Raw genomic sequence first — 17,670 nt, 5'->3', positions numbered from 1 at the left:
GTGAGCAACCCTCTTTTCTGAAAAACCTGCCAGGTTGATTGCGGTGAAAAGTAGAACCAGGCAATTTCAAACCACAAGCTTGAAAATCCACAATAGCTAGAATTAAAACACATATTTAAGAAAAAAACACTTTTTCCAAATTTATGTCTAAAGCTTCCTGCTTTAACAAATATCTGGAATGCAGAGTAACTACTGCATTCCAGTGGACCCTACCATAGATTCTGGGAGTCAGTTCATTTGACAACAAACTAGAAGGTAATGAATACACTGAATAAATACAAAGTTTGCAAAGTCTTTTGAATAGGCTTGTTTTAAATCTGACCAGCCATCTTTGTGATACAAATATATTGCATTTTGAAATGGTATGTTTTAGGTGACAGATGCCTGACAGTTTGAGAGACAGTTTTAGTGTGGTGGCTTTTTGAAAAGATGAAGTCATTAATCAAGTGCTGTTTGTCATAAGAAGGCTACAGAATAGCTTCTTGATTACAGGTCCTTTAGCAAGAAGAATTCAGTTTAAGGGATTTTCCCTGTTCACTATCGAGGAAGTGAGCTATTCTAATGAGATGTTTTGTATTCTCCATTTAGTTTCACAACATAACATGAGCATTTAAAAGGCAAGTGTTGGAGATCATCCAGATGCCTCAGTTGTACGATGGCAAAATTCCTATTAATGTGGGCTCTTCAATTGTCCCTTTGCAGATAAATTCTTAAGTCACTCCTTCACTACAATTCACTTGGTGGTGGTGGTGGTGTTTTCAGATAAGTTCTCATTCTGGTTACCACATACACAGACGATAAAAGGTGCTGAGGTTTGTGGTACCCATTCATTAGCAAGTACCTTTTGTCATTCTGTTGCGGGCAAGTCAGGAAACATTGTGTATCACGTGCAGTCTCTCACAGCTTTAAAGCTCGCATACCTCTGTACTACACAAGAGTTCCTGTTGGCTGCCTACAGTATTGAAGAGGATAGGAAATTTGTATGTGCCGTCTTAAATACGTTAGTCCAGACAATCGAGCTATCTGTCATTAATACTGTGAGCCAATGTCACCACCTTCAGCTTCAAATGAGTGGCACCCACTTATGGCAGTGATGAATGAAGCCTGTGAGCCCAATTTTCAATCTTGGAATTAGACTGAATTAATCTTTCAACCTGGATTAGACTGCCCAATTTGCACCACTTGCATCCACACCTAGGTACCTAAAATTGATATTTAGAGACCCAAGTTCCCAAATGCAGAATTAGTTGCTATATCTTAGCCACCTAAGTTTGATTACTGAACAGGAAGCTTACATAGCAGCACGCAAATCAAAACTAGAATCTAGACTCTACAAAAGCTAGCCTACAGTGAGCCCATTCACAGCTGTTTGTAGTTGTGTAGTCCATGCAGAGTGCACAAAGAACACCTTTTTGTGAAGGTTTACAGCATGCTAGGAGGAAAAAGTCACCAGCTTGTTTTCATCTGTAAAAACATGGGCCTGTCCTCATTTAACCTCAGCTCACACTGAATTAAGTAAGAAAATTTTAACTCATTGAGACAGATCCCCTGGGTGGGGATTTGCTGTGTTATAGAAGAAAGCTCCCACCAAACCAAGCTTTCTGCTCGTATCTATTGTATTATTCCTCAACCACTTGTCATTATTTGCTGCAAGGAAAAGGGTGCAAAGATAAAAACAGAGGAGATATGATCTCCAGATAATGTTGGCTTTTCTGATCCTGAACGGCAACACATTGTGCGGAGTTATCATTCAGCTGGGAAACAGGGCTTGGAAGCTTATAGGTAGATAGAAATAGTTGGTTTAGTGCTGTGTTAGAGCTGGGCCTTTATTTTCAGACAAATCGTTTATTTGAAAAATGCAGTTTTAGTTGACCCAAAACTATTTGCAAATTCTCTGGATAGTTTTGGCCAATTTTGTGTGTGCGTGTGCTTGATTCACAAGGGGAGTTTTGCACTATTTACAAAATCGGGAGGAGGTGGTGGTGCTGCTGGGAGTGCCCCTTTAAACTTTCCGCTCAGTAGTTAGGGTCCTCTCCTGGGATGTGGGAGACCTGGGTTCATTTCCGCCCCCTGCCCCAATATAGAGCAGGGATTTGAACTTGGCTCTTCTACCTCCCCAGAGAGCACCCTAACCACTGGGCAATGTGGTATTTTGGTATCCTGTTAAAGCTCTTCCACGTAGTATAAATAATTAAATATTTAGTAGAGCAGGGTCTGGGACTTGGCCTTGTACCTCGTAAGAGAGTTCACTAACTACTAGGCTATCATCATTCTCTTTTTCACCCAATGACTATTCAAGTATTTCATACAAAGTGGAACAGCTTCATCAGGAGAGATTAAGAATAACCCACCCCAGCATAGCCTATAGCCTGGTGGTTAGGGCATTCACCTGGGAGGTGGGAGACCCCAATTCAAGTCCTTGCTCCACATCAGGCAGAGTGGGGAACTGAACCTGAGTTCCCCACATGCTTGGTTGATTCCCCTGCCCACTGGGCTAAAAGTTATAAGGTATGGCTCTTCCTCCTCTGTCTGTTTTGGGACTAGTGCCAAAATCCCCTAATGAATCTATCGCTTCAAGGGGAAATGTTCTCTTTGACCCAAAATGCACTTTGTCAATTTGCTGAAAAATTCTGAAATTTTCCAGATTCAGTTCAGGTCAAACCAATTTTTTTATTATTTTTTTTTAGAACTGCCAATGTACTGAAAAATCAGTTATTCATCCAACACTCCTCCAAATCGCTTGTTAAAGTTTCTCTTTTTGATGAAGTTAGATTTTGTACTTGATGCACCTTTCAGAGGGAAGAATTTGTACCCTCTAATCCTCTCTGCTTTCTCTCCAGCAAATCATTCTGAGCTCTCTATTCAGGAAAGACAAGTTTCACTGGGATCACCATTTCTTACTGTTTTGGGGGTGCAAACAAGCCTCTCAAGCAGCCTTTTACTTGAATTTTAATTTAGGGCCTATCTAGTTATCGTGACTCTTGTTCATTTGCTGGTGGCCTGTGACAACACACTTTACTCCCAGGTACCTCATTTAATCACATCAGGCCTATTATTTTAGCCGTTTATGCTTCCATGTTGTGTGTCCTAAAAGGTGGTGAAACATACGTATAAAGTAGCTGTCTGTGACTCTCCTCGTGAGACTGTTACCAAAGAAGTGCACAGTGAAGCTGCATAGCTTTGCATGCATGCACACACCCCATTGGTTTTCAGAGGGGGTATGGTTGGTACTGGCAGGTGACTTTTATGCTTCAGACAACCAATCCTAGATGCATCTGGCTTTGCTGCGTTTGGGAAGGTGAGTTTTCTTTTGTGTCTGTGACTAAAAAGTGCCCCTATTCTTAATGTGTATTGAAACAATGTCTGTCACCTGACAGATCCAAATGCTTATCTTTGGAGCTCATGCAGAAAACTTTACTTAATATTAAGAGAGCAAACAATGGTCACACATGCCCTTACAGAAGAGGAAGAGTAAGAAATTCATGAGCTGGCGAGAATGTGCTGCCGTTCTTCACCTCCAAGGCAAAGATTTCCTCTTTGGAAATGACCATTGACTTCATTGTGGCCAGGGCTGCAGCCCTTGTGTTTGTTTTTTGTTAATACCTATTTAACTTCAGTGACTAATGACCATTTTGGCAAAGGAAATAATTGTTAAAGATTTAATACCTGACCCTTTCACAGCATTGCCAACCCCAAGCATTCAAAAATCATGAATCTGGGCCTCCCAAAATCATGAGACTTTAAAAATAATACATTTGTGACTTCTTTGTGTTTGCCTTCTGGCTTTTGAGCCTTTAGGCTTCACATTTTCAAGCTTCTCTCTCCAGTCACATGGGCTAGAAACTTTAATTGACCAAAATGAAAGGTGGGATTCTCCTGTAATCACCAGACTCCAGGAGCTGAAGCTTTGACACACCAAATTATGAGAGTTAACACTTTTGTCAAGGTGTGTGAGCTCATACTATACATCTTGAGATGCCCCCTACCCATCAACACATCCTCCAGCAAAGCCAGGGAAGACCAAGTAAAACTCAACCAGAGAAAAACTGTTTAAAAAACAAAAAATCTTTCAGGTTTTGTTAATACAGCAAAAGAAGCAAAAAAGGGCATAAACCCAGTTTTTAAAAATCCTTTGCAGCTCACTTTAAAAAAAGCAAAAAGAAAAGAGGAAGAGTTTTTAAATAACCTTATTTATCATAAGCAACTGTACCCAGGGAGACGGCTCTGTAGTACTAGTAATGATATTTGATAGACTTTTCACCTAAGAGGACACGCTGCTGTGATTTGTGAATTTTTAGGGGAAGAAAGAGAAATTCTTTTGTGTGGTTGACTGTAATAATAATCAAGGGAATTGTACGATATGTGATTCCCATTAACTTTGATTTGAGCCACAGGCGTCAACCAAGGGGCGGTGATTTTTCAGACCTCAGACTCTTTAGAGGAAGCTACTTAAGTGAGCAATTGATGACAGGTTAAACAAAAAATTAGAGCGTGTGACAAGGCCTATTGAACCACTGCATCCCATAGAGGAGGCATAGAGCTTTGTGCTCAAGCCTGCAATTACATTACAGTTCATCGTCAGAGCAGGTTCCTGAAGGCGTAAGTACTGAGAAGAAAAAGATAAACTGCAATATAAAATACTGCAAACCAATTGTATTAAGCAACGCTGCTTATTTTGAAGGTGTAATAAAAATGTAGTTTACTGTTTCTGTTACAAGAAGTAACAAACATTATTTGCATTTATTTCTAGTTTAACAAAATAAATGCTTCTATAATTGTTATAGAAATATTACTATTAAGTTTTCATGTTGTAATTTTAAATTGGGTTTGTCTTATGTCTGCTTTATTCATTAGAAAAGGGAAGCATATATGCGCACTGGCATCTATTAACATTTATAACCTACAACATTCACGATTTTTCTTTGTCTGCTTTTGCAATTGGTCCTGCTCACATAATCCTTTTCTTTTTCCTGGGTTGTGGCTTGCAGAACAAAGAATACAAGCACCTGAATGAGCAGCTCTCTGCACTTACCTCTGCCTATTCCACCGATGTGGAAAAGCTGAAGAAGGAGCTGGACCAATATCGGCAGAATCGGGGGGATAGCAACCAGCTTGTAAACTTGAAAAAAGAGATTGAGAGCCTCAGGCTGGAGCTCGAGAAAGCCCACAGTGAAAGGAAGATTATTGAAGACACCTATGATAAGGAGAAAGATCTATTCCGAAAGGTATGTGTTGTGTTTATCACATGCCCTCCATGTGGTGTGTAGGCACCATGAAAGGTAGGCCTGTTTTCAGGCAATCAGAGATGGATGTTTTTGTTAAGAATAAGAGTGAGATTTTCAAAAGCACCTATGGGACTTTCAGTGGGAGTGAGGCATCTGACTCCTTAGGGGCTTTTGAAAGTCCTGCTTTTTTCATCCTTTTGCTAAATGAAGTCCACTGCTTGTCCACACAGTGGGGAGAGCAAGTGGCAGTTCAAGCTTCCCTGCCTCTGTGCCTTAACCATGGCCTGAGCATACGCTTTTAGGACGATGTTTGTGCCTGCTCAACTTTGCACAACAATAACTATGAAGAAACCATCGAGGCACAGTTGGGTCCCAAATAGCTGTGTTCGCTAACTACAAGAACATGCAAGGCCTAGGTGCATACATACGGCAGCTCTGACTGGTTTCTGGTGGCTTCTAAAACATAGAGCACAGAGAGCACCATTAGAGGGAACGCACAACTGTTTAAAGGATACTACTATGTTCTGACACAGTGTCAGGACTGAGTGCTTGTTCATTGCCCAGGACCATTCAATCTGTGGCTGTTACGAGACTGCTGATGAAGCTGATCATGGTGGTTTTGTGTTGTGCGTACCTGTGCACGAGGAACTGGATTGAGATTGCCAAATCACTTCCCATAAGCCATCAGCCTGCCATTTCTAACAACTCTCACTACTACCAGCTTAGCTGGATTTGAATCAGTGTATTGCGCTAGAGGCAGAAGTTGCTTTCTGCCCCTGTGTGTCATTACACCTGAGCAATCCATCTCTCTTGAAATTGAAGTTGTGTAAAATGTTGCCAATATTGAGCCTTTGTACAAGAAAAGTGTTGTAGTGTGAGCAGACACTAGCCTTAAGGGTACGTCTATGCAGCAAACACACACCTGTGGTTGGCCCAGGTCCGCTGAGTTGGGCTTGGATTCGGGGCTGTCAGATTGCTATGTAGACATTCAGGCTTGGGCTGGAGCCTGAGCTCTGGGAAAGTGGGGAGGATCCTAGAGCCTGAGCTCCAGCCTGACCCCGAACAGCTACACAGCAATTTTTAGCCCTGCAGTCCAGCCCCTGTGAGCCCAAGACAGCTGACCTGGGCCAGCCGCATCCATGCCGCATGTCTCTTATTCCAAGGTACATGTACCCTAAGTGTTTTATCAGAGGACTAGAAATGACCTTCTACTCAGAGGTCCCTCACTTTATTTAGTTCCCTGTACAACATATCTGGGTCTGCTCTGGTAACTGGAGGTCAAGGTCTTGGAGTTCCTTACCTCCAAAATCCCCAGTAGTACTTGTGAGAGGTGGGCAGACCTAATGAGAATGGTCCCTCTTACTTCTAGCTGCTGAAATCCTGGAGTGGTTTCCGTAATACTGCTATGGGGAAAGCTTACGGCTTGTTGACCTAGGGAAATGGACTGGAATAGCTATTTGGAATACTCCAGAATAGCTCCCTTTGTGGACACTCTATTCTGAAACAAAAGTCACTTTATTCTAGAATAATTACTGTGCTTTGGGAGCACACTAGTTACTCTGGAATAAGCGTCCACACGGTAGCTTTTTAGGCAATAGCTATTCCTGTTAAACGAGCCCTTAGTCGTAGAGTTTTGATGTTTTACTGTGAGAGCCACGTTATCAAATCACTCAAACAGCCAAAGCTTTACAATTAAACCCATAGGATGCTTAGTCCCCGCACGCTTTCTTCACGCCTACCTTCTTTGCAAAAGCAATAACAGATGCATTTATTATGCTGTTTTCTGTTTCGCTGTGTGGCTGCATTATTTTGTGTACTGGACCTAGATATGAAAAGGGGAAAATCAATGTGTTTGCTTCCCAAAAAGCCCAATTAATAGTTCCCTCTTGTCATAGGAGACATTTCATTAACTAGCTACAGCAGACCCCTTCAGAGTTTCAAAGGATGCTTTATTGTGGAGATGATAGAATTAGGGAAAAAATCCTTTCTCTTTGTTGTTTTTTATTATAATTCCCTTCAGTTATTTAGAAGAAGGCTCAGTTTAATAATGGACAGGGAAGGCACTTGAGAGGTACAAAAACATAGGGAGATCTCCTCGCCTTGTTATATAAATGCCTGCAGCAGGGGAAATATTAGGTACTTACCCCTGTAATGAATAGTACAATTTCAGAATGTGGCCCTTGTTTCTTTCTGCACCAAGCAGGGTAATACTGTATCCAACACCACCTTCTCTCACATGGAAAATCAGCTTCCAGTTGCTTCCTCCAGTTCCCTGCCAATTGGAAAGTAGAGAGTTTATTATTCTGTTGTCTGGGCCTTTTCTACTGAAGGGCTGTCCAGCCAGAGAGATTTGTGGAGAAATGCAAGCAAGATTACAGCAATCATTTATCAGAAGTGCAGCAGAATGTTACACAAGTAGGTAAACTTGAGGGCTCTAAATGCATTGCTAAATACCACACGAAAATTGTCAACTGAAAACTGCCAAAACCTGGAAAAATTATAGGGTTTGGACCCTAATTTTTCATTTTTGTTGGTGTTTTTTCAAACAGAAAAACATTTTTTGGGGAAGTAGACACACTCTGCAAAAATTTTCAGTTAGTTGAGAACCCAATTTTCCATTGCAAATAATTTTGCTTGAATATTTTCGACCAGCCCTAATAATTCCCTATCACACAAGGATGTCTTGAACCGGTCCTTGCTTCATGTCTTTGAAGTACTTTGAGATCCTGGAGGAAGACTTTCTAGGGGTATAAAGTATTATTTATTTCTTAATAAAGTAGGGCTTTGATAGTTATTGACAATTGATGACTCCACCCCAGCAACTGGGTCATTGGATCTAGTTCCTCTTAGGGGTCTGAAGTGATTTGAGGAGTGTTTAATATGGTCACCATAGGCAGCTCTAGAGAGGAGAAGAATTGAGAATGTTCCTACAGCTAGTATAGCAGTGTGGACCCTGGGCACTTTCATGTGTCACCATGGTGATCAAGCAGAAATGCATTCTCTTTAGATTTTAGCACAAAAATCACCTGAGAACATTTTTTTTTCCATTTAGATCAAGTTGATTGTGTCCTTTGCTTTCTTGGACTTGTGACAGCTGCCAACATGATCAAGCCCATTTTAGTTCCGATTTAACTGCAAAATCTGTTCTTAAGTCTTTCAGCTTTTCTCTGCCATCCTCCTACTTTTAGGATAATTCTTCTCATTTATAGGATGAGCATCTCCTTTTCCTTTTCTGGTGTGAATACTTAGAAACAGTTCTTTATGGATTTCAGGAGATATGCAACAGAGTTATTCTGTGAGTTGTGAGGATTCTCATAAGCTAGTAAAGATTTTTTTTAGAACAGTCCTTTTTTTTTCCAGTCTAAAGGGCCAGTTTTTCAAAAGTGCTCAGCATCCACAATTGGGGCCAGATTTCAAAACAGCTCCCAAATAAGGACCAGATCTTCAAAACTGCTCAGCACCCAACAGCTCGCACCATGCAAATAGGTAAAATAGACAGTTCTCAGTGGGAGCTGCTGAATGCTGAGTGTTTCAGAAAATCCAGGCACTTCGTGTAGGTACCAAAATGTGAGCCAAGCTCTCTTGAAATCTGGCCCAAAAGGAAACGTGTTGATGATAAAGACTTCCAACTAGAGAAGGAATTTCTGCCGCATTGCTGCTGGATAACATGCTCTATTTATCTACACCTGCATTAAATGGACCTTTCTGTTCTCACCACGTTTCTCTGAAATGTGAATGTTGATAAATTCCCATTTCTCTTTCATATGGAAAGAAGAAAGAAATAAACAAGACCCATAAGGTCTGATATAAAAGAGCTTTCATTTAGGGTTTATCGAGGATAAAGGATAGCTTCTGGCTAAGTATGTTTCTATTGTAGCAGCTCATCTATATATTATTTTTTTCTTTCTCCAGCTGAAATTCGGCCTGAGGCTGCGAAATCTCTATTTTTCTATTCCCGGTGTCTGTGGGTTACTTTTATAAAGGGCACAGCCACAGTACGTTAGCCTTTGGGAAATATTTTTCACTCAGTTAACTTTAAAAGTATGTAATGTAGGGCTCTACCATACTATCTGCTCTGTAGCAGAAGTTAGAATTCTTTCTCCATTTGTTTTTTATCAGGTATGGCACTGGGTACTAGTGTCCCATAAAAATGCGTGGTTAAAATTAAAACATGCTCCAGTTCTCAAAGTAGAAATACTTAGTTTTTCATAAATTCATAGAATAATAGTGTTTGTGATGATCTGCTCTGACCTCCTGCATAACACAGACCATAGATCTTCCATGAACTAGTTCATGTTTCAGCTTCCGGTTGTTGGATCTTTTTACACCTTTGTCTACTAGACTCAATAGCCCTCTTAACAAATTTCAGTTCCCCATCAAGGTACTTATAGACTGATCAAATCACCCTTTAACCTTCTCTTTGTTAAGCTAAATAGCCTGAACTCCTCCAATCTAGCACTATAAGGTATATTACCCAATCCTTTAATCATTCTCATGACTCTTCTCTGAAGCCTCTCCAAGTATATCAACTTCTTTCTTGAAGTGTGAACATCAGAACTGGACACACTATTCCAGCAGAGGCCACACCGTTGTCAAATACAGAGGTAAAATAACATCTCTACTCCTAGCTGATATTCCCATTTATACATCCAAAGATTTGAAATAAAATATTTTAAATAATGAAACTCAAGTTCCTCTTCTGGTACAGCATAATCATACATTGGTCCAGTTCAGACAGTCATTAGTAATTCTGCATGGTTTAGAAAAAGGCTTTTCTTTATTTTATCTCTGTGTCTCTCTGTAGTCTGCAGCAGTATCCATTAACTTTAGTACCCAGAAAGATAATAGAGCACATAATTAAGAAATCGGTTTGCCAACATCTAGAAGATAATAAGGAGATTGGTAACAGTCAGCATGGATTTCTCAAGAACAAATTCGGTCAAACCAATCTAATAGCTTCCTTTGACAGGGTAACAAGCCTTGGGGATAGGGGGAAGCAGTAGATCTGGTATATCTTGACTTTAGTAAGGCTTTTGATAATGTTTCCCATGGCCTTCTCATAAACAAACTAGGGAAATACAATCTCAGTGGAGCTACTTGTAGGTGGGTGCATAAGTGGTTGGAAAACCATTCTCAGAGAGTAGTTATTTAGTGGTTCACAGTGAAACTGGAAGGGCATATCAAGTGGGGTTCCGCAGGGATCAGTTCTGGATCCTGTTCTGTTCAATATCATCATCAACGATTTAGATAATGGCATAGGGAGTATACTTATAAAGTTTGCAGGTGATACCAAGATGGGAGGGGTTGCAAGTGCTTTGGAGGATTGGATTAAAATTCAAAATGAGCTGGACAAACTAGAGAAATAGTTTGAAGTAAACAGGATGAAATTCAATAAGGACAAATGCAAAGTACTCTACTTAGGAAGGAACAATCAGTTGCACACATACAAAATGGGAAATGACTGTCTAGGAAGGAGTACTGCAGAAAGGGATCTGGGGGTCATAGTAAATCACAAGCTAAATATGGGTCAACAGTGTTTCCTTTGTGTCAAAAAAGCAAACATCATTCTGGGATGTATTAGCAGGAGTGTTGAAGCAAGACACGAGAAGTAATTCTTCGACTCTACTCCGCACTTATTAGGCCTCAACTGAGGTATTGTGTCCAGTGCTGGGTGCCACATTTCAGGAAAGATGTGAACAAATTGAAGAAAGTCCAGAGAGGGGCAACAAAAATGATTGAAGATCTAAAAAACATGACCTCTGAGGAAAGATTGAAAAAAATGGGTTTGTTTAGTCTGGAGAAGAGAAGACTGAGAGGGGACATAACAGTTTTCAAGTACATGAAAGGTTGTTACTAGAAGGAGGGAGAAAAATTGTTTCCTTTAACCTCTCAGGATAGGACAAGAAGCAATGGGCTTAAAGTGCAGCAAGGGCTGTTTAGGTTGGACATTAGGAAAAACTTCCTAACTACCCTGACAGTTAAGCACTGGACTAAATTTCCCAGGGAGGTTGTGGAATTTCCATCATTGGAGATGTTTAAGAGCCGGTTAGACAAACACCTGTCAGGGATGGTCTAGATAATACTTAGTCCTGCCACGAGTGCAGGGGACTGGACTAGATGACCTCTTGAGATCCCTTCGAGTCCTACTATTCTGTGATGCAAACCTGTTATGCACGCAGACATAGCAGAGAGCTGGATGTGGATAGTGATAGCTTGTGAATAGATCATTATAAAAGATTTGTAAATTACTGTGCTTGAACACCATAGTGCAAAGCAGGTTGAGTTTCTGATTGCATTTGAATGTTCTCCTTGCTTTTACTTCCACTAACAATTCTGGTAAGCCATTTTTTTAATAAAATACCTCAGTTAGTCTGCCTTCCCAGAAAACTGAGGAATTCATTATGAACAGATCAAGTAGGCTGCCACTAAAGATACATGGGTTTTAGCAGGGTTGTGTCATTATTCTTGCTTGGATGGTGGAAAAACCTTTATTATGCTATAGTATGGAGCTGCTTTTCTTCAGGCAGCTCAAGATCCTCATATGTTCTGTGCAGCTGTTTCCTAAATTGTGATGGTCATGCTATGAACTGCAACTGCGTAGACCGAGAGAATAACATTATATTGGAATTCTGTGATTTGTTCTCTCCTTCCTGGCAACAGTAGAAGTGTTCAACTTAAACAGAGCAATACGTCACACTTCTAAATATAATGTTTTCCTTTTTGACTTGTCTAAAATAATACTACTCAATAAATTAACAGTACCAAGGATAAATAGATTGCGTAGGTAGAGTAATGCTACTAATTTCACTCCAGGAGTTGAGGTGTCCTACTTGATATTTAGTTTTACTTTCTCTCATGTTTTAAACAGCATTTCTTATAACTTCCATGTTTAATAGTGGTTCTTCATGCTCAGCCAGTGCAGTCATCAACTATCAGTCAGTTACTGTTGGAGGAGGAGGAGGAGGAATTATTACGGATTTATTACCTCTTTGCACTACGGTAACATCTAGAGGCCCTGATCAGGATTGCAACTGATTTGCTACGCTCTGTAAAAACAGAGGACAACCGTTCTTATCGCAGAGTGCGTATAATCTGAGTATAAAATTCAACAAGTGGGTATAAACATAAAATTTCAGAGTTAAAAAAGTTTGAAATAGGTAGTATTTTGTTTGTCAGGCACTTACATACCATGGTGATAAGCACAGTATAACAACCTAGACAGACACATCACCTGGAAAATTTAAATCTTCGGCATAGTCTTTTTTGTCTGAGAACATTTTTTTTCTCTTTATTTTGCCTCTAAATCCCCTGTTAATTGGAAGGTGCGCTGAAATGCTGTTTTTTGCTGGTAACACATCTGCTTGGACAGTTGGGTATCCAGTTCTGTCTGGCATCCTGGTTTCATTTATATTGTGCATCACTTTTTTCATTCTTTTTAGAAAATTCAGAACAATGGTGTACTTTTTCTCCTCTGTTTGTTCCTTTTCTCTGTTCCTCTTCACCTTTCGGAATCCTTTCACAGCTGCAGCATTGATATTTTGTCTCTAACACGTGTCATTTGGTTGTCCTGTAATGGTAACACCTGCAAATGGCGTTTGCGCTGCCATAGAAATCTATACCTAGCAGATGCCTGTTTTGTCTGGCGTTTTAATTCTGCTATGTAATGGTGATACTGTGTGGGAGGAGCAATTGCAGAATATTGTAACGAAGTCAATGTTGTAATTTTTAAGAGAGGTGTAGATCTACTTAATTTTGAGCATGGGCTTCTCAGTATTTGGATGACATAATCAACTGTTGGATTAGTCTTGTGACTAGTATGTGTTGTGTTCCTATTCAATGAAATGGATACAATGTGCCAACTTGACCTTTTTTGCATTAAAAGGTTTTGCAGTAAGCACTAGTGTCTAGGGGTCAATTTACCCTTTAGTTGCAGTTAATATCTTTTTTACCATTCATACTCCTGATGCAGTGAGAATAGCTCCAAAATGGCAAGGAGAAAAAAACCCTGTTTAGTTTAAAAAACAAAACAAAACTAACCAACAAAAAAACAAAACAAAACAGGGTGTGGGGTTGGGGTGAAACTTATTCCCCTGAATAGAGCCTGACCTTGAGCTGGCCTAAATTACAAGAGGTGTTACTTTGCCTTGTTTCTTCCTTAGCGCGTATCAGACCTAGAAGAGGAGAATGCTCTTTTGAAACAGGAAAAAGAGGAGCTTAACAACAGAATCCTGTGTCAGTCTGAAGGTAAGAAGAATGGTTTATAGCTTCATAACACTTGCAATAAACCGAGGATTAAGCTGTTTTTCATAAAATTACTTTCTCCCGTATCCTGCCAGCATCCTTTATTTCTTTGACAATGTTTGTTGTTATTCGACAGTTCTATTCTCTCTCTACTGCCAGGGAATGACAAGACATGAACCTGATTTAATCAGGGAGGGATTAAACACGGAATATAGTACCTAAAGGGGTTTTCCATTCAATTACATCTTAGAATTTCATCAGGATGACTGTAATGGGGGGACAGCCCTTTAATGCTGACAGATGGGAGCCTAGAAGCAGAGATGTTTGAACAGTAATATTTGGACAATGACGAATGGCATCTTGAATGTGACAGAATGAAGTGAAATTTTAAAGCAGAGATTTAGATTGTGAGAGAACTACAGAGGAAACAACCAGGAAAGTCCCAGGACATAAAAGGAATACATTCCACCCTTGCACGTATTGTGCTTATTATCAGACTCTATTCAGCTTTCATTATGATACAGGATTTTTTTTCCACATGCATCATACACAACCCCAGGAAGTGGATATATCGAATTAATCTATTGCATTCATGATGTACCTATCATTGTAATAACCGATGCAACATAAAGGGGATAAAAAGCAAACATAGCAAAATATATTGGCTTCAATTGGAGGTGAATTTTTGAGTGCCTTTTGGCAGGCACTAGCTAGAATTAGGAATAGTGCATGCCGGGCTCTGTGAAAGCTTCCCAATGGACCTCTGTTCATGCACTTCATTCCTGACTGTCTGCCAGCTGTCCCAAGACTTAGATTTTCAAAAATTAAGCTCCGAGGTTCATATTTAGACACCTAAACAAGACACTTGATTTTTCAAGTGCTGAGCACCCAGAATCTCCTGTTGAAGTAGATGGGAATTGCTGAGTGCTCAGCACTCTTGAAGATCAATCCATTTATTTAGGCACCTGAACTACTTGGTCAATATTTAACTTTAGACACATCCATATTTGAAAATATTGACCTCTCTTTAGAGCAGACTGAGATTTGATCCTAGTACTCAAAGCGATAGGGGAATAAACTGACCATTTACCCTCTGTATAGTGGTATCTGTTAGCCTGGCTATACTTAATGTTGAGATAGCATTAATATTAGAAACATTAGAGCTGGTTGGAATTTTTCAGATTTTGAAATTTGGATGAAATTTCAAATTAATAAAAAAAAAAGAAAGAATGAATTGCTGAGAGTCTCCGCTCAGCTCCCATTGCAGTAAATGAGAACACGTCCATTGAACCGGAGAAGAGCTAGGCTGACCCGGAGCATTTTTACAAACCCAACCCTTATTTTCTGAGGATTATTATAGAAATGGAAAGTTCTATTAGGTCACCCAGTCCATCTCCTTTCCAACATAGGATTATTGTTACGAGGCTCCATCCTACACTATTCAAGTCCATCAGATTTCTGCCGTTGATTTCAGGAGCAGGCCAATAATCCCTTGCAAAGTGACACTTGCCACGAATGTTCCCTATCTGTGAGTGAATGTTTCCACTATGTAAAAGCTTGTGAAACGATAGTGTAGTTATTTTTCTTATTTAAATATTAATTTAATGTTTGGCTAAATAAAAATAAATGGTAATTTGACTGTTGCCCGTTTTAATTTTTTTCTTCAGATAATGGGGGGAAACTAATTTTGTTTCAGAAAAGAGTTCTTGTAAATTAATAAATTCACATATAAAAATTAACTATTTTAAAATGCCCATGGTATCCTGTGCAGTAGGAAAGGATTAACGTTTTCTGGAAGCACACATAGCAAAGACTGCGTTGTACAGAGTAATCCTGCACTACCAGAGCTCTGTATTAGGGATTCTTTCTCTCTCGCCCATCACCTTTAGTTTGATTACCTCTTTGTCTTCACCAACAGTATGCAATAGTATGATTGCATAGATTTCCCACTTGACATCCAACATAGGTAAATCAGGCATAAATAGAGTAATATGGCTAATATGTATGCACCACTGCTTCTATTGGTTAGAATCAGGCTGCTTGTTTGTGCATCAGAGACATTTCTAATAGCTAAAGGAGGTTATTCTTTACTCAACTGGTAGAGACCTCTGCTTTTGGAGCAGGAGTATTGGAGATCGATTCTAACTGCATCCTTGAAGTTCCAAATAGCTGTTCTGCGCGGTGTGGTGACAACCATAAAATTCCTAGCTAGCCATAGATTTGTTACAGTGTATTCACTAAATAAGAGGGCAAGATTACAAAAAAGCCTCTTAGCAGAGAGCATTTTGTTCAGCTATGAGTCATATTGCAGTTGCCTATAAGAAATCAATTCAGAACTGAACATCACAGTTCAATATGTATCTTTTAAAGATGAATTTGCCCAAAACACTGTCAAGGAAAATCTCCTGATGAAGAAGGAGATGGAAGAGGAGAGATCTCGTTATCAGAACCTGGTAAAGGAGTATTCAAGGCTGGAGCAGAGATATGACAATTTGAGGGATGAGATGACTATTATAAAGGTAATGGAAGAGGCTTTTTACATTACCCCTGCCCTCTGATGTCCTGTGTGCATTATTGGTGACTGGATATTGCAGCTGAGTTCATTTGATGACAACAGTGTTATTATAGAACTCATTTGTGTTGATATTTCTGAGAGGGAAGTTATGCATTTAAATTAGACCAAGAGCAACAACTTCTGGAAATGCATGGTTTTCTGTAGCCACTTGGTCAAGCATTTACAGATTTCTTAAGAACAGCAAGGCAAAAATCTGTTTATCTTTCCTCTATTTCAGTAAAACAGATACACTCAATTCTAAGAAAATCATTGTAGCTCCGTAAATATAAAAGTCTAAGTTTTAGATTCAGCCTTGCTAGAGTTTTAGCAATAGCCTCATTGATAATTAGTTATTAAGGGATGCTGTCATCCAGTTCAAAGGCTGAACACTTAAAAGAAAACCATAAGGATATTGTGATAAATATTAGGCTCCAAACCCAGATGTGTATGTCCAAATGTCACAAATCGTGGATAGCCAGGCTTGGATGCGGTAAAGTAGCTTCCAAAAATACATGAGAAAATTGGTGTCTGGTGCATAGACACTTTTAAAGTTGTTGGTTGTGGTTGTTTGTTTATATATATGAATGGAATTAGGTGTGTTTGTGTGTTGTTGTTTTAAATTACATTTTGATTAAATGTCTCCCTGTTGTAATGTACACTAGTGCACAAAAAACAGAAAACAAAGCCCAACTACAAGCAAAAGGTAGACCCTCTTATGACAGTAATCTTAATATTGAAAAATATTTTTTTAAACTAAACCGCTTTATGAGGAATCCTTCTTTTGACCAGCAGATATATTATGTGTCTGCATAGTCTTGTCCAGCTACTTAGACTGTAAGAGCTTTGGGTAAGCAGCTGTCTGTCCCTCTGTGTTTTGTACGGTCTTGAACACAGTGCTTTGACTTGATGAATAATATGGATCCATTATTTTAAGTAGAAAGTGCCATAAGTGTACATGATTATTTATAAAACACCTAATAGAGAAGGTCCCTGTCCCAAACACTTTGTTTACATAGTCCTTAGTACAGTATCTTTTCTACTAAATCACTCCTATTATCTTTTTTTTTTTTTTTGGACAGCAGTCCCCAGGACACAGAAGGAACCCATCTAACCAGAGCAGTCTAGAGTCTGATTCCAATTGTCCATCAGTCTCTACATCTGAGATAGGAGACACTGAGGATGCAATACAACAAGTGGAGGTACCATAAATCAGACAGACTAAGAGTCTGTGTATGATTCTGGCTAGTCAAGAGGGAATAATTGATATGTGATTCCTTCTAAACGGAGCCCGTAGAGAAGAGTACAGCTTTGAGTATGAAATGTGACCAGTTAGAATTGCTCCTTTTTTTCATGCTATGAATGATTCTTGTTAATTGTCTGAGAGGGAATCTGAAGGCCCTGATCCTGCATAGAGCACTACTAAGAACTCAGTGCAGGATCAGGCCCTTAAACACCGTTTAAACATAATGAATTGATGTGTAGTGTGCATCTTGGCAAATACGGAAACACACACAAAACATTAAACATTATTATGACTGACTATCAATACTGATTGTAAAGTTACATTTCTATAGCATCTTTCATTCTAAAGAATACCAAATTACATTATAAACCTCCGAAAGAACAGTTTTCTTTCTTTGTTTTTTGCAA

The 17,670-nt window shown here is 39.5% G+C and overlaps 1 protein-coding gene across 5 annotated transcripts in view; it reads left to right on the top strand.

The window, feature by feature from the left end:
* The window catches only part of MYO5B (myosin VB), a 374,454-nt gene that overhangs the window by 292,074 nt on the left and 64,710 nt on the right, over nt 1–17,670 (top strand). For 3 of the 5 annotated variants that reach the window (XM_078852710.1, XM_073343525.2, XM_078852709.1), the window contains exons 22-25: nt 4,989–5,225; nt 13,385–13,469; nt 15,837–15,985; nt 17,100–17,219. In XM_078852710.1, the coding sequence (XP_078708836.1) occupies nt 4,989–5,225; nt 13,385–13,469; nt 15,837–15,985; nt 17,100–17,219 (591 nt within the window). The remainder of the gene's footprint in view (nt 1–4,988; nt 5,226–13,384; nt 13,470–15,836; nt 15,986–17,099; nt 17,220–17,670) is intronic. The other 2 variants (XM_078852707.1, XM_078852708.1) reach the window with 2 other exon arrangements.

Source organism: Lepidochelys kempii, chromosome 5 (genome assembly GCF_965140285.1).
Source record: "Lepidochelys kempii isolate rLepKem1 chromosome 5, rLepKem1.hap1, whole genome shotgun sequence".
Taxonomy (NCBI): domain Eukaryota; kingdom Metazoa; phylum Chordata; order Testudines; family Cheloniidae; genus Lepidochelys; species Lepidochelys kempii.
The sequence above is the reverse complement of the archived record's forward strand: the minus strand, read 5'-3'. Positions and strand labels throughout refer to the sequence as shown.